This window comes from Mustela lutreola, chromosome 5 (genome assembly GCF_030435805.1).
Source record: "Mustela lutreola isolate mMusLut2 chromosome 5, mMusLut2.pri, whole genome shotgun sequence".
Lineage (NCBI taxonomy): Eukaryota > Metazoa > Chordata > Mammalia > Carnivora > Mustelidae > Mustela > Mustela lutreola.
This window is the reverse complement of record NC_081294.1, coordinates 132,972,480-132,998,368: the sequence shown is the minus strand read 5'-3', so window position 1 is coordinate 132,998,368 and position 25,889 is coordinate 132,972,480. Positions and strand designations below refer to the sequence as shown.

The window sequence follows — 25,889 nt, the reverse complement described above, 5'->3', positions numbered from 1 at the left end:
TTTTCCAAACCTCAAACATGTGGGATGACTAAAATATTAAGGGGTCAATGGGTTAGTTCTTTTTGTCTATAATTACTATCTAAAATATACTATACTGGCTAGAAAAATATTAAAATCTGCTAGGACAGGTAAGACAATACAACGATTTTGACAACGAGCTTCTGAAAAGGGCACTGCCACTATGACTATATTTCTCCCTTTTAACTAAAATCTATTCATTTAATGCATAGTTATTTAGTGAGCATGTACAAAGTGTAGGTTTGAATGCAGTGTAAAATATTCTTTATAGGACTTTCTTGATCTAGGACACTTTTAAGTACTTTTAAAGTCACCAAAGAAATACTACATGGATAATTCAACTTTTCTATGTTCAAACAAAAAGCTTGTACATAGAGAAAATTCAAAGATAGCTCACTAAATAGTGGTTTGCAAAGAATTCCATTTTGCTTGGCTAAGATACAAACCTGGATTCCTGCCCCAGAGCACAAAGGCAAGATCCACATCTGGATTCCCAAAGACAAGGAAAGAATATCCAACCTACCCCTAGAATGCTCTAACTCACTGCTGAGCCCACCATGTCAAGATCCAAGACAAAAAAAAAAAAAAAAATCAAGTGCTCAGACCTGAGCCCAGGATATAACACAAGACTTGATAAATACTAGTTACTATTATTTTTTCATCTTCATCAGTCTTTAATTGTCCCTTCCCCATCTCTACAATCAAAACGGGTAAAAGAAGAAATAAAAGCTATTTCTAGCAAATAAATTTTGAAGAGTACACATTTATTTAAAACATTTAAACCAGCTGTTCTACATCTTAAACATATTGGTGACCCAAAACTTTGGTTTACAAAGAATTCAATGAATGGCCCTGTTATGGGCTGAATTGTGTCCCCTCAAAATTCCTATGTTGAAGTCCTAAACCTCCATACCTCAGAATGCAACTGTGTCTGGAGAAAGGGTCTTTCAAGAGGTGATTAATGTATAATAAGGTCATGAGGGTGGGTCCTAATTCAATGTGTCTTTATAAGAAAAAGAAATTAGGACACAGATACACACAGAGGAAAGACCAGACAAAGACAGAGTGCTATCTGCAAACCAATAAAAGAAGGCCTTCGGAAGAAACCAACACTGCCAACACCTTGATTTTGGACTTCCAGCTTCCAGCTACCAGAACCGTAAGGAAATGATTTTCTGTCACTTAAGCCACCCAGTTTGTAGTACTTTGGGATGGCAGCCCCTACAAACTAACTTAGCCCTAGGACAAATCAGTGTTGTTACCATCCAAAAAACAAAGATTACGATGTGGAGAGAATTTATTTTACCAAGTACCATCGTAATATTTAACACATATCTACCTACATATTGCAAGACTCAGCTAAAATCACATGTATGTAAGTAACATCTACTTCTGTACCACAGTATTACTATATAGGTGCAGTAAGGACCATGTAAATTCTTGAAATGTCTCTGTGAAAATTACTGTCTTTAAGACATCACACATAACTTTGACCTGAATTTCAACAAGGGTCAAAGCTAAGCCCTAATTATTTGGCTATTAACTCAATAAAAGAAAAGAACTATGAACAACAGAAGGACTCCAAAATTAATTTAATAATAAAACTCTGGTAATCTAGCATAGAAAGGAAATTTAGAAGAAATCGTCTTTATGAAGATGAAAAAGTAACAGTTTTTTTTTTCTTTTTTAAGCACAATTACGTGTTTTCATCGGTTATAATTTGTTATTAGCTAAGACCCTTTCAAAGAATAGTTTATCACAGTTTTCATAAAGAAATCACAGTGACTGATTAATCCATTTTGCCTTCAACACTTCATTTGCCCTTCCACAATCACACAGAAAATATGTCAAAGATATTTACGTGAGCCAAAATACATGCTCCGAGATGTCAACTTAAAAGCCTTCCATAAAACTCATCTATAATAGATACTAATATCACTACAATACAGCACAATTAATGAAGAATGAACTAAAAGATAGCCTCTTGCAGCTTTCAATATTGAGTAATATAACAGTAAATTAGCTTTTATTGCTCTTATACAATAGAGTAATCAAGTATTCCCTCTATACTGAATTGGCTCTTTCTTTTCCTCAATTACTGTAAAACTACAATTGTATATTAACATGAGACCAATCAGAAAGATAGTATTTTATGAAAAGTTGTATGGGACATAAAATTATATTCCTACCTCTGGATTTAATAATCTTAGGACATTCAGTAGCAAACTGATTTACTTAAGTGGTCAATTCACAGCCTTTTTCTTTCCCTTGAATACACTTGGAAATTGAACCGGGGCTAGAATAGCACGAAGAATACCTTTCCATTTCCTCTTTTTCCCCTCTAACAACACTCTAACCCATAAAATAGCTAATCACCATTTTTTAGTAAGTGGGGAAATATCTGAAACGAAGAATACATAATTAGAAGTTCTATAAGGCAGGCATAACTCCAAATTCGCTATCACTATTTTATCATAAAAAAAGTTCTAAAATATAAAACCTAGTAAAGTTGACAACTCTACTGCTTATTTTTAATGCGTATGGACAATTAAACATCTCGTAGCTGTTCACTGACAAAACACAATTTTTTAAAATTTGACTCTTGATCTAGCTTCAAAGCCCAAAGACTTTTTGTGGGGCTCTCATCCTCAGAAGGAACACTCAGTTTTATCTGGTTCAAGGGCATACACAGCACCCATTTAAGACCTGGGCAAGGGGATCCCTTCCTGAGCCCTGGACACTTGAGGGATCGTTCCATTCTTCCTCTGACCACACTCCTTTCACACAGTAAATTCCCAAAGCAAAGAACCTCCCCACACAGAGCCTGCCCTGGCCTGCCCTCTCTAGTACCAGGGCCCAGAAATCTGTACTCAAATGGCCCCAAGACAGTTTCTAGAGCCCAGCAGGGGCCTTCAATAGGACAGTCGGCCTACAGGTGGTAACCTCCCTAGCCTGAGCAATGGGCAGGGCAGATGCAGTTTGCAGAGGTATGGGAAGAGTCCTGGGGTGTGTGCAAGCAAAGGAGGGCAGGTTTAGGACAGGGCCATTTCTGGGAGATGGAACTGGGCTACCAGAGGCTGGCTCTTTCCACACACACCAACACATTCCAGTGGAGAACTGGAGCCTGATGCATCTCAACCTACGCCCGGCCTTCCTGATAACGGTTCTGTTTCTCAAGGCAGGAGAAAAAGACCTATTTTTATTTATCAACGTATCAATGTGATTTATGACTTTTAAATGTTTATACAAAGGGTCTGAGGGCCTCCAGGTATTTCTGCCCCAATTCCTACAAATTTAAGAACCTATAACCTGAACTTCAAAGTAGTCAATTCTCATGAAGCTGGCACCTGGTATGAAGCTTACACTGTCAAGAATTCAGTAAGTATGTGATAGATGAATGAAATGTATGGCCGAAAGGATGGGGCGAGGGGAAGGTATATGAAGTATAGATGTAAGTTTATTCCTTCAACTAGAAATGAAACCAAAAGGAAAAGACACGGCACACATACACAATTAGCTCTAACGCATTCATTGTCCGTTCTGATGCTAACCTAATAATCTCTGACCATTGTCTTTTGAGGCTGTATTTTATATTTAGAAAAAGGTATGTCAGCCCTAAGATGATTTCAAACACACAACCCAAAGAGGGCATGCCTCTCAAATCAGTGCTACACTATTGTGATTTTAACTGCTATGATGATTTTTTTAATAACTATATTTATTCTACACAAAATTAAATAGGTACCAACTGTTAAGAACACATGAGAAATTTTGAGTCAAAAATAATTATAGCCAGATAATAAACACACAAAAACTACAACTGAAGCTTCAGATTACTTCTGTTTTAACAGGATACTCGCAGATTTAAAAATAAGTACAAATATTCATAAAATAGGAAAGCTTCTTTAATTCAGGAATTATGTTATTGTCTACCAACATACGATCAACAGGTTTCTTTCATCACTTGTTAAACCCTTCCACAGTTGACTGCAATAGCCAGTCTTACACTTAAGGCATCACATACCATCTTAGTTGGTATTATTGTATCTGTTTTAATCAAATCTAATGGTTAATTTTAATTGCAACCTTTCTATTACAAGTTAAGCCTGTCTCCACCCTCCCTCAACCCAACAGACTGTGAAAGAGCTTAAAACAATGTCCTGTTCCAGATTATTCATTCAAACACATTCAAACCAATAAGAAGGCAAAGCAATAAAGTTAGTCAGTAAAAAGAGATTCCACAGTGAAAATATGAACAAAATGCTGTGGGAATAAAGAAGTGGTGAATTACTACCATAAGGACAGAAGAGATTCTTAGAATAGTCATCATCTGGCTAGAGGAAAAAGGTGGTAGTTCCCAAATAGAAGGCAGAGCATATGGAAAAGACACTAAGCTACAAAGGTCTGTGTCAATTTCAGGGAGCAGAAGGCAGGCGGGTACGGCTATATGGAAGCTTACACAGTGGGAGTATGGAGAGAAATAAAAATAGAAGTGGGGGTCAGATCACTGAAAATCCTCTAAACCGTTCTTGAATCTTGCTGAAAATTTAGGAGAAAGGAAGTTAGGGTGTTTTGATCTGTGCTTTCAAAAATGAATATACAAGATGTATACTCATATACTATACACCATATATACTCTATATACATATATAGTATATTACATATACTATAGACTATACATGAAGGAAGGTTAGGTAAAGTAAAAAACAAACAGGAAACGAGGCCCCTGCAAAAATTCTCGTGAAAACATTCATGAGGCAAAGGAAGCAAAATCAAGAGAATATGCTGACAGATGCTCCCAAGAGGGAGGAGAGAGAGACTCGAGGATGAAATTGAGGTTTTCCAGAGACCTGTGAGTCTTTCAAAACCTGGAGGCCTGCTGAATCCTGTATATGCTTCTGAACTCGGGTTTCCAGAATCACCTCACCTTTTTTCCAGGTGATTCAGTGTCATCTAATAGTTTTCAAAGCATATCAGCTTCACTTCCACTAAGTTGTTTGAGATACAGCACTTTTTGAACCCACGTAAGATGTCCTCACTGGAAATTCTATCCCACACCACGGGAGCCGTTTGCATTACTGTTAGGAAAGCTGGGGTTTTGTTCATCCTACAGCTGTATGTATAATGCCCAATTGTGACTCCTTACTATATTGCTTTTCAAAATGCCCTTTAAAAGACCTGTGTACCTCAATATTTGACTCCTGCATTATGAGATCAACCACCACAAAAATTTCTAAATCTGGGCTAAAGTCACTTCCCTCCCTTGTTAAGGACTCCATCCAGGAGCATCAGTTCACAGGACACGCCAGGCCCTAATATGTCCTCCCCAAACAGAGCTTAGTGGTTTGAAAAAAAATGAAAAGTGTCTATAATATGAGAGACATCTTTAGAAGCAAAAGTAAAAGTGACTTCCTTCAAGGAGTTACTCTGAGTATATCAGGCTAATTAGCCTTACAATCAGGCAAATGCAGGGCAAATTATCAGTTTCTAAAAGAAACCATTTAAAAGCTGGAAAATACTACTTCTAAATGACTTGCTAATTGTAAAATATGCAGCAATGAGGAAAACCACTCACCATCTCATGTACTCAAGTACTATTTGAGGACAGGGACATCCATTTTAATAAGGTTAGACCAGAAGGAAAAAGGACGGGAAACAGTGCAGTGAGGGGACTACTTCTGCGAGATAGTTATAAAATGTTTTATATGATTAATCATACTACAGTAGATGATATCTGACGTGGAAACATTTAAAAGATCTTCTCCTTAGAAGCTCTGCCTGTGGTTTCATAAGTATTACCTTCAAGAGTCAATATTAAATGTTTCCAAGTCCTGAGTCCAGAGCTGGACAGCTTGGGTTCAAGCCCAGCCCTACCACCAACACATTACTTGGACTCTTCTGCCTCAGTTTTCTCATCTGTGAAATAAGGGTAATAACTAGACTTTTGCCATAAAGTTGCTGGGAGCAGAACTGGATTTAATATGTGTATAGAACAGGGCCTGAAACACAGAACATTCCCGTAAGTACTAGCAATTATTTGTATAACTGGCGCATTGGTGAGCTCTGAAGACCCAGACTTGAAAGACAGACAAAAGTAACCAAATTGGGAGAATGGGGACCTGTTTGATGACTACCACATCTCTAGGTGCTACTTGATCTATGTGCTCCTAGGGAATGCAGTCAGAGCCACAACAATCAGCCTTTTCCCTCTGAAAAAGAACCTCAATATACCAATTCTAGAGATTGCTTAAAAAAATAATTCTAAAGAGCTGTGTAAACATTTAACTCTTAATGCCAACATTTTCTTAATTAAGATTGCCAGATAAAATATAGGATGCGAAGTTAAATTTGAATTTCAGATAAATAATGAACAAATATTTACTATGTGTTCCATATGATATTCGGAACACATAATACACTAAAAAAATTATTGTTTATTGGAAATGTAAGCTTAACTTACTTTTTTTTTTTTTTTTAAGTTAAATCTGGCAACCCAAAGAGCTCCTGAGTGGCTCAGTCGGTTGAGCACCTGACTCTTGGTTTCAACTCAGGTCATCTCAGTCTCCTGAGATCAAGCCCGGAGTCAGGATCCATGCTCAGCGGGGAGTCTCTCTCCTTCTGCCACTCCCCTGCTTGAGCACTCTCTAAAATAAATAAATAAAATCTAAAAAAATTTTTAAAAATCTGGCAACTCTATTAACAACCCAAGTTTCAGATAAATGTGCCGAATTAGTTAATCCCCATAAAGCAAGAAAATCAACTAAAGAAAGTATCTGGAGAAGCAGCATAGTAAAGAGAAAGAACAGAGATCTCAGAATCAGGCAAATCTGAGTTTTAAGTGGCCACCCTGTACCAATTTATAACTGATGGATCTCAAAGACATTAGTATACCTACTTTAGCCTCACTGTCCTCATCTGGTAAATAGGGTTTAATTTACTAGTTTTGAGGGTTGCAGAATGGATTACATGAAGCAACACACACTTGACACTCCCCTAACACAAGACAGGCAATGACTATCAGCCCTTACTCGGTTCTCCTCCATACTATCTAAGCTCCAGAAACTCAAATTTCCCATCACAGTAGTCAAAACCAAGAACTCAGTTTAGCTCTCAATTACTGAACAGAACAAAGTGCCCCCCAAACTGTGCCCACGAACAAACCTCCCCTCTCCTGACCACCTCCTCCTTCCACTCTGCAGGTTCCTTTGGCAGCAGGACTTGCAAGTCTCCCCTGTTTTCACCCACCTGTGCGATACCTACCTAGGGCTGCCCGGAACTCTTTTCTTCTGACTGTGCTGAACAATATATGAACAGAAAAACCTTTCCAATAACTTAATTCTGTGACTGCCTCACGTTTTTGGTCTTTCTCGTTTTTTAAGAATAAGGGCACATAGGGGCACCTGAGTAGCTCAGATGGTTAAAGGTGTCTCTTGATTTTGGCTCAGGTCGTGATCTTGGGGTCATGAGACTGAGCCCCACGTCTGGATCTGCACTCAGTAGGGAGACTGCTCAGTAGGGAGACTCTCCCCTGCTTTCTCTCTTTCTAAAATAAATAAATAAATCTTTAAAAAGAAAAAAAAAAAAAAGAAGGGCACACATAAACACATTTCAAATTATCATATAATGCTAAAAGCAAAATTGTTTTCTTAATTTTCAAAACAAAAGTGAAAAATCCTACTCACTCATTTGAATCAACAAAAACTCTAGAAGAATTGCAAATGTGCAAAATAAAATGATTTTCCACTGTGGCTCCTGTGTCTAGGTCTCTCTCCTATTTGGAGTCATACCACATGGGGGATTATTTTCTAATGTTCATTTTACAAATTGCTTAACTAACAATATGCTGTCCAACTTTCCATTTAGTATACCTTATCTGCTGTCTACACACTGTGATTTCTTTGAAGGAAAATTAACTAAATATTTCAGCAGTTTAAGTAGTGGGAAGGAAAGAATTAAGATTGCAGATACAAAGGGGCTGTAATTGTGTTTTAATCAGCTTATTGAATATAACATGAACATGTATCAATCAACTAACATTTAATTTCATGGCCTATGATTCAAAACTTTTCAAAAGCGTAACAGTACAAAGTTATCAGCATTTACTTAACAATTCCTTTCCAATTTTGTTTTAACTCATGTAAGCCACATAAAATACTGTATGACAATTGTTACATGTCCTCATGGACTGGAAGAAGGCACGATCAGGAATTAAAATACAAACATAATTTGAAATTTATCTGTCTTGTGAGATATCAGAACTTCATCCAAAAAGAAAAATACCAACATATATAAAAACACAGCAACGTAATCTTAAAGTTAGGGAACGCAATAGAGGAGTCTTTTAAAAGTCTGTCTCAAACACTCCTATCCCCAATAGACAAAACTCCATCGACGAAACAAGCCACAGAGCTAAAGTTTGTTTTAAACTGTTGCTGCAGAAAATGCAAACAAATCTCTCTAAATCTCATTTAGAAAGTAAACTGCCTAACTGCACATTCATTTAGGAGTATTATACGAAGATTTCCCATTACGAAGTCACATTTTGACTCGGAATGTTTGTGCACACACTTATCTCTTTTCTTCCACTGAAAGAGGGGTTTCTTCATGATTCGAATCATTCATTTAGTTCTTCACAGAATAATTTAGTTTACCTCAACTCTACTTTGGTGAAGGAGCAATGAAAATTATGAAGAAAAGACAGCGGTTCTGTTCTCTAGCACTTTGCTTAATAGCAGAAATCGCTTTCGCTTTAAAAGGTCTGTGTCTGGCCATTATTTATCCCTCAAGTGGTGAAGGGCCTGAGGGTAAGGGTCATTAACATCTTTTACTAAGACAAAAAGACTCAACTGGGGACGCCTGGGTGGCTCAGTTGGTTGGACGACTGCCTTCGGCTCAGGTCATGATCCTGGATTCCCGGGATCGAGTCCCGCATCGGGCTCCCAGCTCCATGGGGAGTCTGCTTCTCTCTCTGACCTTCTCCTCACTCATGCTCTCTCTCACTGTCTCTCTCTCAAATAAATAAATAAAATATTAAAAAAAAAAAAAAGACTCAACTGTGGTTGCTAAGATACCAACAGACAGAGTCACCAATAGCAGTGAGGACCACTGACTGGACAGTCTCCCCAGGGAATAACACACAAACTACTGCTGGAATGCCAAGACACAAAATCTCAAAGGCACAGGCAATCCCTGCCCTTGAAGAGCTTCATATCATCTGCCGTTTGTATTTAAAATTCCAAAGAACATTTTAAATATATATATTTTTTTAAGGAAGAGAAATAGGATAACAGGAAAAAGAGATGGAGGGAAGGAAACTAAAGAAAAATGTATGTCAAGGTCCAATGTTTCATCTTAGACTGCAGAGCCACATTCCCTGGTTCATTAGCTTATTTAACCAAGTAAGTCAGTACCATGTGCTGCTTACTCTTCTGGGCGTTAGCGACGTGCTGGTTATAAGACAAAGTCTCAGCCCTCACTGAGCTTACACTCAAGTGAGGAGACAAAGCAGAAATGCTCTAAGTGTTGATGATCTTAGACTGTGTGCAAACAGGGCAAAGTGTATGAAGTTCAAGTAGCTTCAGAGGGGCACAGAGACAGGTCGAGAAGGCCTTGTCTATATTTAGCGATTATTATATGCCAAATGTGGTGCTAGGCAATGACGGGAGGCACATATTCTCTGTCTTTCAAGTGTACTCGGGTGGGAGATCCAGGGAAACTAACGAGGAATTCCTTGGTGCCACTTACTGGTCCCGGAAGCTTGACGAGCTGGTGACGTCTTAGTCATGAATAATGACACTCACCTTCAAGGGTTATGGTGAGCATTCCATGTTCATAAAACATTTGGCACACTGCCTGGTAAACTACAAATTTTTATTACTATAGTTTAGTGTACGTGTTATAGAATTACAAAAAAATGAGATTGGTGGAAATTGAGGATGGCATAAAAAGGGAGGAGATAATAAGTGTCTTTAGAAAATCTCAGAGGGAGGAGAAATGGGTTCACACGAGAACCTGCAAGACATACTGCCAAGTGTATTTATAAGAAACTGGACATAGTGGAATCCCATCACACACCTAATTAAGTGACAAGAACTAAACTGTGTATAGCCGGCAGAGAAGAAAGGAGAGAACAGTTTAAATACTAGAGGGGCTCTTCCATTATTACACTCAATAAGGGGTATTTCAGAGTGAATGAGATTTACAGAGAAAATCATCTGTAGTTCTACAGGCAAACTCAGATCCCATGTGTACTGTGTGAGCACCTCACCTCACTGTAAGTCTAGATATAAACAAAGATCTATTTTTTAGTACACATACCCTAAATGCAGATATACTCTTCAATCTGGCATACAAGTAAATAGCAAAAGGAATTTTAACCACATGTGATCACCATTTGTATGTACTTGATAACTAATTATCACTTGAAGATACTATTCTACCCATATGATCTACATTTGACAGATAATCATGCCCAAAGGACTTGGGGCCAGTACACAGCAAAGCCAGGATGCCTGCCTCATTCTGCCTGGTTCTAGATCCCTGCAGTCTTTCCATGATGCCCAGCCATTGGAGTTTGGATTTGAAGGGAATGGCTAACACTAAGGAAGAATATGACACAAAACATTTAAGAGGAATGGTTAATAAGACTGATAGGCATTTCTAAGAAAAGATAAAGATATTAAGTCCAAGGACAGAGAAACCGAAGTCAGAAGTATGACATGTGCTCACTACAAATTCCAGAAAAATACTGATTGCACATATTTTATACCTCCGTGCATGCTATATATTGAAGTTTTATGGAAATTCAAACATTTCAGCATCCAAACTGTCTCCAAGTACCCTTCACATTCAAAAGCAGCACACATGTGTATGCACAAACATACACATACAACTTTACCAAATCATGGGTCCAGACCTAAAGTAACAAGTTCTACTGTCTTAGAAACAAAAAGGAACATATGCCAATAAACCAATGTGAAGGGATATAAGTCAGGGATAAATGAATGTTGGGAGTAAAGAAAAAGCCTTCAAAGTACTAGATGAATAATGGTGAGTAGATGATACTAGATGAGTAATGATGAAATGGAGAAATTGAGAAAAATAACAGAAGCGTTAAGTCAGTCCTCAAAGGAAGTCTTTCGAAGTATATGCCCCCAAAAGTCCGGCAACCAAATTCATGACGTATTTACTTGGTGCCAGTGTACTCGCGCTAACAGATCTTTACACTGAATCATGTTTCCCATTGTAATTTTAGCGATTTTCCCTTACGTTGGTGGAAAAAGTCTCCAGCCCCAATAAATAACAAAAGCTGTCATATGAAATAATAACAAAAATGATAATGACAGCAGTTCCTGGAGCCATGCGTCATGCTTCTACATCTCATCCAATGAAGTAGGTACTTTATTCTGATTCTACTGGGGAAAAAATACTTATACTTTCATATTCAGTAACTTGCCTAAAGTTGTCTCACACCAGGGGCTTGGGACTCCACACTCAGGTCCACCTGACCAAGACTCTTAACCACTTCACACTGTTTTTCCATTTTAAAGATTCTAATATTCCCACGAGAATTCTGCATTTTTTTAGTGCAGAGTTTATGAACATGAAGTAATTCTCCCATGCAGTATTTTATAAGACGTAACTATAATGAACATCAGCACTTTAAGTGAGTGCAACTTTTCATTACCAGAACAAATATCTTCTTGTGCTTATTACCATTTTACACTGTACAAGTACTATCCAGGAATGGCACAAAAATTGATAAAAATAAAAACTCAAAATACAATGACATATAAAAGAAATCTGTTACTGTAATAAGTCAACGAATAATGTCTCAAACATTTGAGAAACTGGATCTACCAGATTCTCATTAAAATACTCTGTGTGTACAGCGGCTTAATAACCTGTAGTTTTTTTGAAGTGCAAATTTTACCTGGGTCATTATGGGAATGAGGCACCACAAAGACTTGAAGGGGCTTAGAGTCCCATTCATTAAATAAATAGCTAATGTCAAATCCTTGTTTCCAAACTCCACCATCTGGATTGTCAAAAGGAATTAGACTGTAAACATCCAACATCTAAAAATACAAAAGACAAAATAAAGGGGGAAAAAAGAGTAAGTTTAACCATGCATTACCATTTTTAATTTGAACTTAATGTTGGAAAATATTTGCTCAGAGCTCTTCAGTGTTGACCCTGTATGTATTTTACCAGATAAAGTTATTTCTATGTACATTAACTGAAGAGTTTAAGGCAGAAAACATTTAATTACCATTCAAATTCTTAAAATGTTACTGTTACTTAACTATTCTGATAAATAAGCCCCTCCCCCATCTGCTTCTTATGAAAAATAAGTTCATTCAATTACTTCTTGCCCTGCTTGACTTCTAATACAATCTAATAGAAATTGATAGGAACTAAACAGCAAAGAAAAAAAAAATCTCTTTTTTTATTTTAGCAAAGAAAAAATTTCTCATGAAATGCAATTATGACCAAATATTTAAGGATTTTCACACACAATATCGATAATTTTTTTTATTTCGAGTTGTCCTTTTTTTACAATTAATCACATATATTTTAAAATCTGTATCTGAATGGAAATGCATCTACAGCTATTCCTTCTCTTAGCAAATATTATTTACTATCTTCATTCTAAAAATAAAACTACAACTGAGTCAATGAGGCATAATCATGTGAAAATGGAAATTGTTAAATGTTCAAATGTTGCCTACATTTCCAATGTAATAGTCCTAGGTAATAACCTCTTTGGATACAAAGGAAAAAATATTGAAGGAAAAAAAAGAAACCTAAAAACTTATATTTTTCATCCCCTCTATAATACTAAATGGGACAAAGAATGCAAATGTCTTTGATAACATTTAAATTATGTAAAATTATTATATATTATAAAATATTTAAGCAGGCCACAAAAAAATTTAAAGATACCAAGCCATTATGTAAGAAATGAATACAAAGAATTTTAAGGCAACAACATCTCACTTCACAATGTATGAATTTATTTAATAAATAAAATAAAATGCTCCCAAGGAACAGTCGATAACTCTTTGGGAACCAGCTGGAAAGGAGGATGTGTTAGCAGTCTCTGTTATTCCTTCTTTTCCTAGCCCTGCAGCTTGCCCTGTCCCACACTGCCTCGCTCTGCCCACATTCTGGGGTTGTTCAGCAGCACAGTTGTTTCTGTCCAGCCCAGATTTAACAGCCCCCTCCTTTTTTGTTGTTTTCCTTTAAAAGGTACTAATTTAAAATCTATACAAGGCCAAGACTCACAAAAACAGACATAACCTTCACAACACAGAATCCTGATAGTGTGTGAACCTGGTCACACACTAGTTGATAAGATTATAAGCGTGAGGCCTGGCCAACTCTGTCCCAGCTGTTGGCCTGTGAGTCATGACTTCAAGATCCTCACGTTCTCTGTCCCCAGAAGTTAGTGGAAACATCTACTCTGAAGGGAGGCCAGAGCCAACCCATGTTGTCCAACTGTAACATATTTGCTCCTTATGGACCTGTCACCCAATTCCAGCTGCAGGTCTAAGGTACAAGTTAAACACAGCTCTGTGCTAACTGGCAGAACAGAGCACATTTGACCTTAAATTTAAGAAAAGCAGAAGTCCTTTTTTATCCTAGATTATAACTCCTCTACTGTCTAGAAAGGTGCTATCCAAGAGAAACAGAATTCAAGCCAAAATCCTTAATTTTAAATTTCCTAGTAAAATGAAATAAGTGAAATTATTTTAAGACAAACTTACTTAAACCAATATATTTATAATATTATCTCCACATATATATAAAATGAAACAAAGAATCTTGCATTTGTTTTCACAGGAAGTCTTTAACATTAGAGCACATCTCAATTCAAACTAGCCACATTTCAAGTGCTCAGCAGCCACATGTGGATAATAACTTTCACACTGAACAGCACAGCTCTAGAATATTTCCCTTCCCTCTCTCACAAAGAGATATTCACCAGAAGGTATCTAACCCTACACTGTGTGAAACCTATAATGTGTAAGATATATAGTAAGAATAGAGCTTTTCCTATATTCTTTATAGGAAGATAAGAGAATCTCTTTAGACAAATTTAAACCTCTAAAGGTCTTCATCTACTAGATCACATAAGACCTAAGAAGCATACAAAAAGGTCATAATCATAAAGCATAAAATAATAAAAAAAACTGGGGGAAGCACAGAATTATAGAATTTTATCACTAAAAAGAACTTTAATGATCATGTGATTAATCAATTTACTTTACAAAAACAGAAACTGGAATCCAGAGAGTTTAAGTAACTTACTAAGTTAAAACAGACACCAGATCAAAAAAGAAATAAAAGCAAGAAAAACCCAATGATAATTAACAAATGGATACATTACCTGCACATCTGAATTCTGACTTCCACTCTGCAAAGAGAATGAACAGTCTTCGGGGTCCACTACAAGGGACAATTGTTTTGATGGCAGAAGAGGTGAGCCAGCACCTTGGCTGAAATTGCCTTGTGAATTTTTTGGACCATCCTCCACAGACTCACTCAAATTGATGACCGAGTCTCTAATATTTGAGATGATCTCATTATTCTCAGCTAGCAAACGTTCCAAATGGTCTATTTTTTCTTGCAACATTGAGAGCTGGCCCTACAATAAAAAAGAAAAAGGCAGCTATATGAAACTCTAATATAGCTCTGCTGAGGCACACACATTTTTTTTTTAAAATTATGTGCCTGCCCAAGAGGGCAGCCACTCACCCTTTACTTTCCACTTTTGTAAGTGGGATCACAAAAAGCATGAACAGCTGGCTGTGTTGAAACACCAATTTACAGCAGAAAATCTCCATGGCTGCAATCTTTGTTTAATCGTGTTTTAAAATGTGCAACAGAGAGACCAAAAATATTTGGTGATTTATTTCCTATTGCCCCAAACCCAGTCCTAAAAGACTGTTGAGTTCTCTATAATAGCTAAGTACAACATATTATGTTCAGGTATGAAATTTTAAATTTCAGCTAACTGATTCTGTTACTTGAAAGGGTCAAAAAGTATGAACCCGAAAAAATCATTCCATTGTAGTAACCCTAGCGGACAGTCCTAAATAAGAAATACCATCTACAGGAAGATCAATTAATCAACTCAAATTAGCCACATGCATGAAAAGTAACCACGTTAGAGGTCATGTAGACTGCTTTTCCCACATTGTGTGACTTAAGGATTTTTATTGTTTTTATTTTTCTTTTTTAAAGATTTTATTTATTTGAGGGGCACCTGGGTAGCTCAGTGGGTTAAAGCCTCTGCCTTCGGCTCAGGTCATGATCCCAGGGTCCAGGGATCCAGCCCCGCATCAGGCTCTCTGCTCAGCAGGGAGCCTGCTTCCTCCTCCCTCTCTGCCTGCCTCTCTGCCTACTTGTGATCTCTGTCTGTCAAATAAATAAATAAAATCTTTAAAAAAATATATTTTATTTATTTGAGAGAAAAAAATGAGAGACAAAGCACAAGTGGAGGAGGAGGGGCAGAGGGAGAAGCAGGCTCCCCACTGAGCAGGGGCCCTGATGTGGGTCTTGATCCCAGGACCCCGGGATCACAACGTGGGCCGAAGGCAGACACTTAGCCAAATGAGTCACCCAGCACCCTGAATTTAAGGTTTTTTCATTGATCCTCACATTTCATTAAGAGGTTTGTCATCTTTATAACATAAACCTTGTTGTAGAGAATAATATTTCAGCTTATGAGAGCAAGGACAATCTTTGTCTTCTTCACGCCTATATCTTGGGCCTTAAATATATGGTAGATACTTAAAATATTTGTCCCATGGCCTTTATATTTCTGGAACTCCACAATAAATCTTTAGTGAATACCCCACTGTACCAGGCATAATGCTACATGCTGGGAAGACAGATATACCTAAGATATGGGTCTGTACCTGAACAAAGAAAGTGACACTGTCCCCAGAAACAGCCTACCCAAAAAGTCCACACTGGGGTTTAATAAAATAACAACACACACAGTGAGCAAATAACTCTGGACACCCAAAAATAAAAGATCTATCACCAGTAAAGAACAGGAAGTCAGAAAAAAGGAAGAAGGAAATAACAGGAGGACAGTAAGAAAGAGGAAGGGAAAAGAGAAAACATTTAAATGTCCAAAGGTAAAGAACTGGTCAAATGGTACATCTATATCATGGAAATGCTTTCAGTCACAAAAATTTAGAAATATAAATTCCTTAAAAACAGAAATATATGGGAAGGTATATCAGGAGGTACAATGGAGAAAATGCTTAAAAAGCATGCACAAAATAATTATAATTTGATACCATCCTTTTTGAAAAAAATATGAAAGACCATAATCAAGATGGTAAAAACTGGTTACGGGTATTTATATTCTTCTTTAGCCTGTTATGAACAGCTGCTAACTTTGTGATAGGGAAGCCAGGAGAAAAAATGATTCTACTTCCGGGTTAGAGGCCAGTTCAGCAAGGGGAGGGGACAAGTCAGCAGACTGGTGTCTACCAAAGGAAGGCCACTGGAGCAAACTATGTGAAAATGATAGAAGTCTGAAGGGACTAGAGAAAATATTTTGGAATGAGAAAAGAAACATCCAAAATTAGAAGCAAGTCAACAGCACATTATCTTTGTGGGGAGGAGGGAGGTGGAAGAAAAGATGACCATGGGGACAAATATCCAAATCCTGAAACAAGAAACATTAAGATAGCCTTCACATGCCTAAAAGATGCTCCCCTACCCTACTTAGAGACATGTGACAGAAATAGCTCTATATGTCAAAACTGTAGTCCTATAAGCCAACTGTCTCCTCTGGGATAGCGTGCTATGTCTCCAAGAGGTAGAACTCTGAAGCCTGTTCATCAGTCTATTATACTGAAGCCGGAAGTGCAAGGTTTTAACACAGAACTCATCCTGTAAGATAAGCCCCATTTCCTCTAGTGAAAAGCAAGAGGGAGAAAATGTATCAGTTCATGACTAAAAATGGCAAAGCAAAGGAAACAGGATGGATCAGTGCAACACCAGTTCAGGGCTCAAAGAGAAGCTGGGTGAACCATGGAGACTTCAGGTCAGCAAAGCTAGTGAGCACTATCATAGTACAAACCCTTCTTTATCAGCAGACGTCGATGCTGGTTGAGCAATTCTCAGCAGAAAGGCCAAAGGCAGTCCCCTTGGCATAACCCAAAGCTCACCCAAAGAAGCTCAAAATACGTGAGAGTCCATAGAGATTTTCCTAACTAATCCATACAGATTTTCCTAAACGTGCTATCAAAGACCATCTGAAATAAGGGGAAAAACTTTTCTTCGCTTATTTTCAAAACACGGAGACTACAGCTTTTTGAAACCTGATGTGTTCTGTTGAATATTTCCAATCCTGAAGATACAAGCGATGTTTGCAATTTCTACCACAGCAGGTAACAACAGTAAATCAAGTTCCTCTGATTCCAAGCAGAATTAGAACATGATGACTTGTCCTGCCTCTAGTAAAGCTACCCTCCTCCGCACAATAAAACTTAGTCTAAAATATCAGCACCCTAGAGCTTGTAAATACTACATATCTCATCCTCCAATAAACTAGCAGTGTATAAATTAATATAGGGGTGCCTGCACTTCTCCAGACCTTTCTGTACTTTCAGGAAATGATAATTTTGGAGCCATGCATACAGCAAAGCCGCCTACAGGTAGTTCAATAAGCACACACTGAGAAAGAAGAGGGCTCCATCTGGGAACATTCTTACAATGGCCCTAGCCCCATAACCCATGGAGGAGAGTATTACTCAAAATAAACATTACAGGAGATAGAGGTTTCGTGAAAAATAACCCTGCAGGCACCAAAGACAAATTTTTATCTCATTGTAGCTTTAAAGATACAATTAATGATCAGTACCTGGAATTCTGTACCAAATTAGTAAGACTGTGGAGAAAATTGTGGCCTGGGGATATGTCAGCAGAATAATCTAATGAAAATCATTTTTTATAAACTATATTATGTGGTGCCACAAAGTCTCCCCCCAAATGGCTGAAATTCTTGAAACACATGCACCTCATAAACAAATTTTGTATATACAACAGAGAAGAGTAGTATGGCCTTAAAAGGATGTGCTTGTAGTCTGCATTAAAGGAACAGAAATCATAGATAATGTTTCAATTACACTGACAAGTCAAGGAATACTGATAGTAATACTGAAAAAGAAAATTTACTGTAGGGTAAGAAAATCACTTGTGAGAAAACCGTTTTACTCTTTGATTTGCTAATCAGTTCTATAGGGAGGCCATGATGTTGCACTGCTGAGGAGTGGAGAAGAAGGTCATGATATTTGATTTACTTCGCTTTTGATGAAAGAGAAAAATTGAGCAAAAAAAATCACTAATCCGAATGACTGTTAAGAGAGAAAATTTAGAGCCTCGTACAAGGCAAAACAGGATCAGTACCCACTCAGTCCTATGAGCAAAATCAATCAATGTACACCTACAGCTAAATCTGAAAGCTTATTACATAATTATTTGCCCCAGGTAAGCACTAGCTGCCGGAATTGGCATCACCGTGATCACTCAAGCTTGGCCGAATCTGCACATCAGCATCTTCCTTCCTGTTACAGTGGAAAAAAAATGTGTGCCTTCCCCTTCCCCACTTCAAAGGCCAACACTTGACTGGTGAGCTCCAAACCCAACTCTCTCAATAGCTCAAAGGCTGGTATTCTTTTGGTTAAAACTCTCTCAACACTGCTTCATCAAACTCCCTTTTTAAAAATGTAACTCATTCTCAATTGTGGAACATGTAACCTCAGGTCAAGCAATATGAAATCTGCCATTCTCTTAAGCCAAACATAGTAAAATTTACCAAGTTCCTATGGTTCAACTTAACATGATATCCTATCCAAAACACCAAATCAAACTCCAGTGTTTTCCTTAGCCCCACGATTCCCTTCCTGGGGCCCAACACCTTCACAGACATACATAGAGTATGAAGAGTCTATACTAATCACCCCTCCCCTTCCTTCTAAACTCCTATTCCCTCAACTGCCCAGTCCAATCAGCATCTGCCCACTGCTCTACCAAAACTGCCCCTGCAAAGTCCCCAAAGGCTTCCATGTTGTCAGCCATGATAAGCATACACTCCCCTCCCCTTACTCATCATCTCAAGGAGCATCAGCACACTAGACCATTTCTTCCTCCTGGCAACATTTTCTTCACTAACTCGCAGACCAGCATGCTCTTGGGGTTCCTCCTGCCTCCTGTTTATCAGTCTCCTTCTCCCCCTAGCATCTAAATGACAGAGTGCCTGCCTCAAGGTTAACACCTGAGCTCTCTGCCTTCTCTATACGTCTTAAGTTATCTCATCAACTCCATGATTTTAATTCCATTTTTTTGTACTGGTGTCTCATCTCTATTTCTATCTCCAGCTGAAGCCTCTTCTCTGAAAAACAAACCCATCGAGCCAAACAACTATTCCACTCCTCAACTTGGGTTTCAAACTTATGTCCAAAAGATACGCTCCCCAAAAATGCCTTCTACAATCCTCAAATTTTCAGAGAGTAGCATTAATCCCCATCTAGTCGGTCACTAAAAATCTTGGTGGAATAACGGATTCTTCCTCCTTCCTCACCCTGTTCATACATCTAACTTATCTGCAAGCTCTTTCCTTTCCTTACTACTTCTAAAATACTTGTGGAATCATTCTCTATCTCTCCCTCTCAGCTACAACCACACTAATCCAAGCCTCCAGCAACTTCTCCTGCCTAGTACACAGCAGCCTCTTAACTAATTCCCCAGTGCTAGGCTTATATCCTTCAACCATGCCCTGAGCAGCTGTGTTACCCTTCTAACAATCCAGTGGTAGTTTCTAACTGCACTTCTACTACAATCAGTAAACACCTGCATCTATCTATCCTTCCCCCAATGTAGCTTCACCCTGATCTCAGCTCAGTTGTCAGCCAGGTCCTCCTCAACCCATCTCAGGACCTCCATACACATTCTCCCTTTATACAGTCCTTCAAATCTCACCTGAAATGTTCCCTCAGCACAGGCTTCCCCAACCGTCCTATTTAAAATAGGCCTTCTTGTGTTTTTCCCTATTTCCTGCTTCTTCCCCAGCCTTATTACATTTTTTACCTATTTATTCATATATTGTTCCCCCATTTTCATCACTAAGTAAATCTCTAAATTGAGAACAGTCACCACAGCTGTTTTATTCACCACTGTACCCTGATGCCTAGCACAATGCCTGATGCACAAAAGAATTACAAATATTTATAGCAGGGTAAAGAAAGAAAAAAAAAAGTAACATTTTTTCCTAAGACAAGGCAGTATTAAATGCCATTTTTTGGCACACAGCTTACACCAAAAATAATACGAATAAAAATAAAACAGTCTAACAATTTTTTTAAGAAAGAAAATTCACAAAAATCTTCACTGTGACCCAAAAAGTAGATAAGAATGAGAAAGAAAGTCCTAAATTGTAGGGTGATCTTCACTGACTGAGAGGGAAATGATATAGAAATTGAGCTATGTTTGGCCACAGATTGACAATCATGACCTTGTGAGTAGGATAGACTATGTGGCTCCTCTTTGAGGGCAGGCAAAGATTATGGACTCTACAGTCCAACCAAAAGTTTCAACATTCACTACTATCAGTGATCATAGCTCACTGGGCTCTAATTTCAACTAATATGGGGGATGAAGAGGGTTTGGTAAAAGAACCAAAAGAAAGAATTCTTCCTACCACAGTAGTGGTAAAAGATCTTCACTCAATGAAATCAAGTTTCTAGTTAAGAGAATGATAGAGAAAATATTATTTATAATATAATCACCAATAGTGGGATCCGAAAGAAACAAAATTTTCCTGCAATACATATGTGTGTGTATGTATGTCTGAAACTCCAGCTCCATACCACCTGTCATTCATGCTTTCTTTTCCCGCTTGTCAGATTTTGTAAGATTCAGTAAATCATTCCGTCACATCAATATCTTTTTGGACATGGATTCTGTCCTAAAATGTGCCCACAGTGTACCGATGTAAATGGGTAAAAGGCTCTAAGAGTAACCATCAGAAGCATCTGAAAGGCTGCTCAAAACTACAGATCCCAGGGACCCCCTAGGTGGCCCATTAGGTTAAGCATGAGATTCTTGGTTTCGGCTCAGGCCATTATCCCAGGGTTGTGAGACGGGGCTGGGCCGCAGTAGAGCTCCATGCTTAGCAGGGGTGTCTGCTTGAAGATTCTTTCCCTCTGCCCCTTTCCCTGCATGTGTGCATGTGCGCTCTCTCTCTCTCTCCAATAAATAAATCTTAAAAAAGAATTACAAATCCCGGGGATCCACCCCGGATCCTTTGGGAAGGGTCCCAGAAACTGCAATGTTTATGCTCCACAGGTGACTCTGGTGATCAGCCAGGTTTGGGACCTACACCTCCAACCTCATGCATGTCAGCGAAATACTTTAGATAAGCCATTTGGCAAATCACCCCTAAACTACCCTAGAGGGTGACATAAATCACAAACCTGCACCCTTTGGTAATCTGCTTAACTGGATATTAATTCTCCTAATTACCCTTGTACCAGATTCCTCTATTTCACGCTTTAGGATATTATACCTCACCACATTTTTATTTTTAGTAACTGCAAATAATGATTAACTTTAGTTTTAATAACTCCTTTTACCAGAAAAAGATAAAGGCAGTTTAGCTGAACGGTTAAGCACAACAGCTCTGGGTCAGACGATGTGGGTTCTAATCTTCAGTTTGGCACTTAGTAACACTGTGACCTTGGGGAAGTAACTTAACTTTCCTGGACCTCAGTTTCCTTTATAAGCAAAATGCGGTGCTAACACGTATTGCTTGGAATGGCTGCAAAGAACTTAGCACAGAGCCTGCTACCAAATAGGCATTCAAGAAGACATTACTTCTGCTGTTGTTGGAACAAAACTATGGCTTTCTAAAATCACTTTGTTTGGGGTTTTCTTTTTTTTTTTAAAGATTTTATTTACCTATTTGAGAGAGAGAGAGAACAGAAGCAGGGGGAAGGGCAGAGGAAGATGGAGAAGCAGACTCCCCACTGAGCAGGGAGCCTGATGTGGGGTTCTATCCCAGGACCCCAGGATCATGACCTGGGCTGAAGGCAGACACTTAACCCACTGAGCCACCCCAGAGCCCCTAAAATCACTTTGAATGGTACAACTTTTCAGGGCACAACAACTGATAAGAACAGACTCTAAAGTTAAGCCAAGAGTAATGTCATCAAAATGGCAGCATGGGAGACCCCAGCCTCCATCCTCCCACAAAAATCAACAATGAAACAGCTATCTATGAACAAAAACAGCTGTGGAGCAGCTCTGGAGTCTACTTATAAAACTTTAAAACAGAGTGGAACAAAAAATCTGAAAATAACCACACAGGGGAAAAAAAAAAAAAAGACTGCTTCATTTTGCCTGCATCATCCTATCCCCCAGGGCAGCAATGCTCAATGTCAAGAGGGAGCTCCCCCCAGAAAGAGTTCCTCTTGCTAAGAAAGAAGAGCAGGGTCAAACAGGTCCCCCAGCCACTGGGAGCACCAACCACCCAAAGAGACACAGAGAGACAACTAGGAACAAGGAAGAAAAGCAGGGGCTACCTATAGTAGCCACATAGCATGAACAAGAATGGTTCATAGTGACCTGCTCTATAGACAAACCCAGCTTTCACCACCGAAGGAACCAAAAGCCAGCACAGCTGCCATGGAATCCCTGCAGATTTTACCAGTTTTCACAACCCTTGTATTGACATTTGCTTGCCACCCACCTGTCGCCCTCCTGCTCTCTCCCCACCAAGCCCCTCTGGAACCTAGGAACCATACCAGCAGCCAGCTAGGGCCTCTGTGGCTGCTAAAGTGCAAGACTCCAGCCCAGACCCACATGGCTGATCCCCACTGCCATGGAGTTAGCCCCTCCAGCTATGCACATACATGCTGCCAATCTGACACTTGTCACCAGCCTCCACTGCCTGCACACATTCAGGAGGAGACTGCAACAATAGGAGAGCAAGCTGATAGCCAGAGCCTCCACAGCTACTTGTGAACATGGATGAGGTCCTGTCTTCGGTCACTAGTCTGCACCATCATCCTCTTCTGGCATCAGACACTCCAGCTGTGCACAGCCCATCCCTAGCTTGACCTCCATTGCCAGACTCCACTGCTGTGTGCCTGTGGTGAGATTGAGCAGTCATGGTAGTACCCATCAACCACCTGGGCCCCTGCAACTACCAGAGCACTCACTGTTGGCCCCAGCTTTACTGCCTGCTTCGGATCCCACCACTACATGCATGTGTGCAACAAGCCCCTGCCACTGCACAGGTCTCTACAGCTCAGCAGGTGCACACAACCAGCTTTGGCCACCATTGCTGTCTTCCCTAGTCCTTGTCACTAGGTCTGGAGGTGCCAGTGAGGACACAAGCAGCCCTTGCAGCCACCGCTGACACCCTGGAGCATTTGGCAAGGATCACGCAGTTGTTAAAGCTGTGGACCCCAGCAATCTGAGCCAAAGAGACATCATGCCACCTTAAAAGGGATGTTACCACATGTCCCTGAACTGGTGCCCTATACCACTAGAGCTGGAGTCACAGGTGCTAGATCTGGGGGCATTCTGGGTTCACTAGCATGCTCCAATGTCCCCTCTCCCACACAGCTAAAAGGCTTCTCTTGCCAAAGTCAGTCCATAAAGTCTGGAAGAGGTGACTTCTTCTTCAAAAGCATAAACACCTGTGCAAAGTTACAGGGATCACTAAAACTCAGGAAAACGTGACTACCAAAAGAATATAGTAAACCTTTCCAAAATGGAAATATAGCTATCTCCCAACAAATAATTTAAAATAATGTTCTTAAAGATGTTCAGAGTTACAAGAGAATATAAATAAAAATTTAATAATATCAGGAAAACAATATAAGAACAAAATGAGAAGTTCAACAAAGAGATGGAAAACATAAATAAGAACCAAACAAATTTTGGAGTTGAAGGAAACAGTGATTGGACTGATGTCAACAAAAAGCTTTAAGACTTGACCAAGCAGAAGAAAGAGTAAGTGAGCTCTAAGAAAGATCAATTGAAATTATCCAATCAAAGGAAGAAAAATGAAAAAGGAATGAAAAAGAGTGAAGAAAGCATACATCATCTGTGAGATACGAACAAAAGACTAATAAGCAATCTGCAAATTATTAGAATTCAAGGACAGAAAAGAAGAAGGAGGCAGAAAAGCTTAATTAAAGAAACAATGGCTGAGAACTTCCCCAATATGAAGAGATATGGATATTCAGGTTCATGGAACCAAGACATCACCATACCAAATCATCTTAAAGAGATCCTCTCCAAGACACATTATAATAAAAGTGTCAAAAGTCAAAGAGAATCTTAAAAGCTGTGAGAGGGGAAAAAAGGAACCTCCATTAGACTATTGGTAGATTTCTTAGCAGAAACTTTATAGGGCAGGAGATAGTGAGATGATACATTCAAAGTACTGAAAGAAGAGAAATGCCAACCAAAAATATACCATCTAACAAAGTTGACCTTTAGAAATGAAAAAGAGGTACAGATTCCCCCAAACAAAGGCTAAGGTGGAATTCATCACCACAGCACCTGCCTTACAAGGAATGCAAAAAATAGTTCAAGCTAAAATAAAACACACTAGTTAGTAACATGAAAGCCTATGAAAATATAAAACCTACTGGTAAAAGTTAAGCATACAGTCAAACCCAAAATAATACTTCAATATGGTGGAGTGTCAGCCATTTAATTGTACAATAAAATGGTTAAAGGACAAGAGTATTAAAAATAACTACAGCTACAATATTTGTTAATGGATACACAACAGAAAAAGATGAGCTGTGAAATCAAAAACATAAAAGGGAGGGTAAAATAATAAAAGGGTAAAGTTCTTGTATGTGATCAAAGTTGTTACCATAAAATATATATCTACAAAATGTCTATGTAAGTGTCATGGTAACCACAAAGCAGAAAACTATAGCAGATGCACACAAGATGAGGAGATAATAATCAAAGCATACCACTATGGAAAATCACCAAGTCACAAAGGAAGGCAGCAAGAGGAAGAAAGGAACATGGGAGCTACAAAAAAGACAATCAATAAAATGACATAAGTTCCTAACCTATCAATAATTACTTTAAATGTAAATGGACTGAATTCTCTACCCAAACGGCAGAGTGGCTGGATAGATTTAAAAAAAAAAAAAAAAAAAAAAAATCAAACAAGACCTAACTGTATGCTGTCCATAACAGACTCACTTCAGGTTTAAGGACAACATAAATCCAAAGTGAAGGGATGGAAAGAGATAGTCTATGAAAGTATATGTATACACACACACTTGACAACTATTCAGCCATAAAAAAGAAAACTTTCATTTATGACAACATAGATGGACCTTGAGGATACACTAAGTGAAATAAGTCAGACAGAAAAAGTCACATGCTGTATGATATCACTTACATGCGGAACCCAAAAGAGTTGAAGTCAAAGAAACACAGTAGAATGGTAGAGCGTGGAAGGGGAAACAGAGAGTTGTTGATGAAAGGGTATAAACTTACAGTTATTTAAAAAAACAAAAAAACAAAAACCCCTTTCAATCATAAGATGAGTCAGTTCTGGGAATCCACTGTACAGCATGATGATTATAGTCAATACTGTATTACATACTTAAAGTTGCTAAGAGAGTAAATCTTAAATGTTCTCATCATAACAAAGAAATGGTAATTATGTGACATGATGGAGGTATTAGCTAACACCATGGTAATAACCATTTTGTAATATATGATTGTATCAAATCAACACAAGGTACAACTTAAATGTAATACAGTGTTCTACATCAATTATATCTCAATAAAGCTGGAAA

At 38.5% G+C, this 25,889-nt stretch overlaps 1 protein-coding gene across 2 annotated transcripts in view; it reads right to left on the bottom strand.

The window, feature by feature from the left end:
* The window catches only part of MAN2A1 (mannosidase alpha class 2A member 1), a 172,768-nt gene that overhangs the window by 132,935 nt on the left and 13,944 nt on the right, over nt 1–25,889 (bottom strand). For both annotated transcript variants that reach the window (XM_059175629.1, XM_059175630.1), the window contains exons 2-3: nt 14,411–14,668; nt 11,951–12,095 (exon numbers count right to left, since the gene is read on the bottom strand). In XM_059175629.1, coding sequence (XP_059031612.1) covers nt 11,951–12,095; nt 14,411–14,668 — 403 coding nt within the window. The remainder of the gene's footprint in view (nt 1–11,950; nt 12,096–14,410; nt 14,669–25,889) is intronic.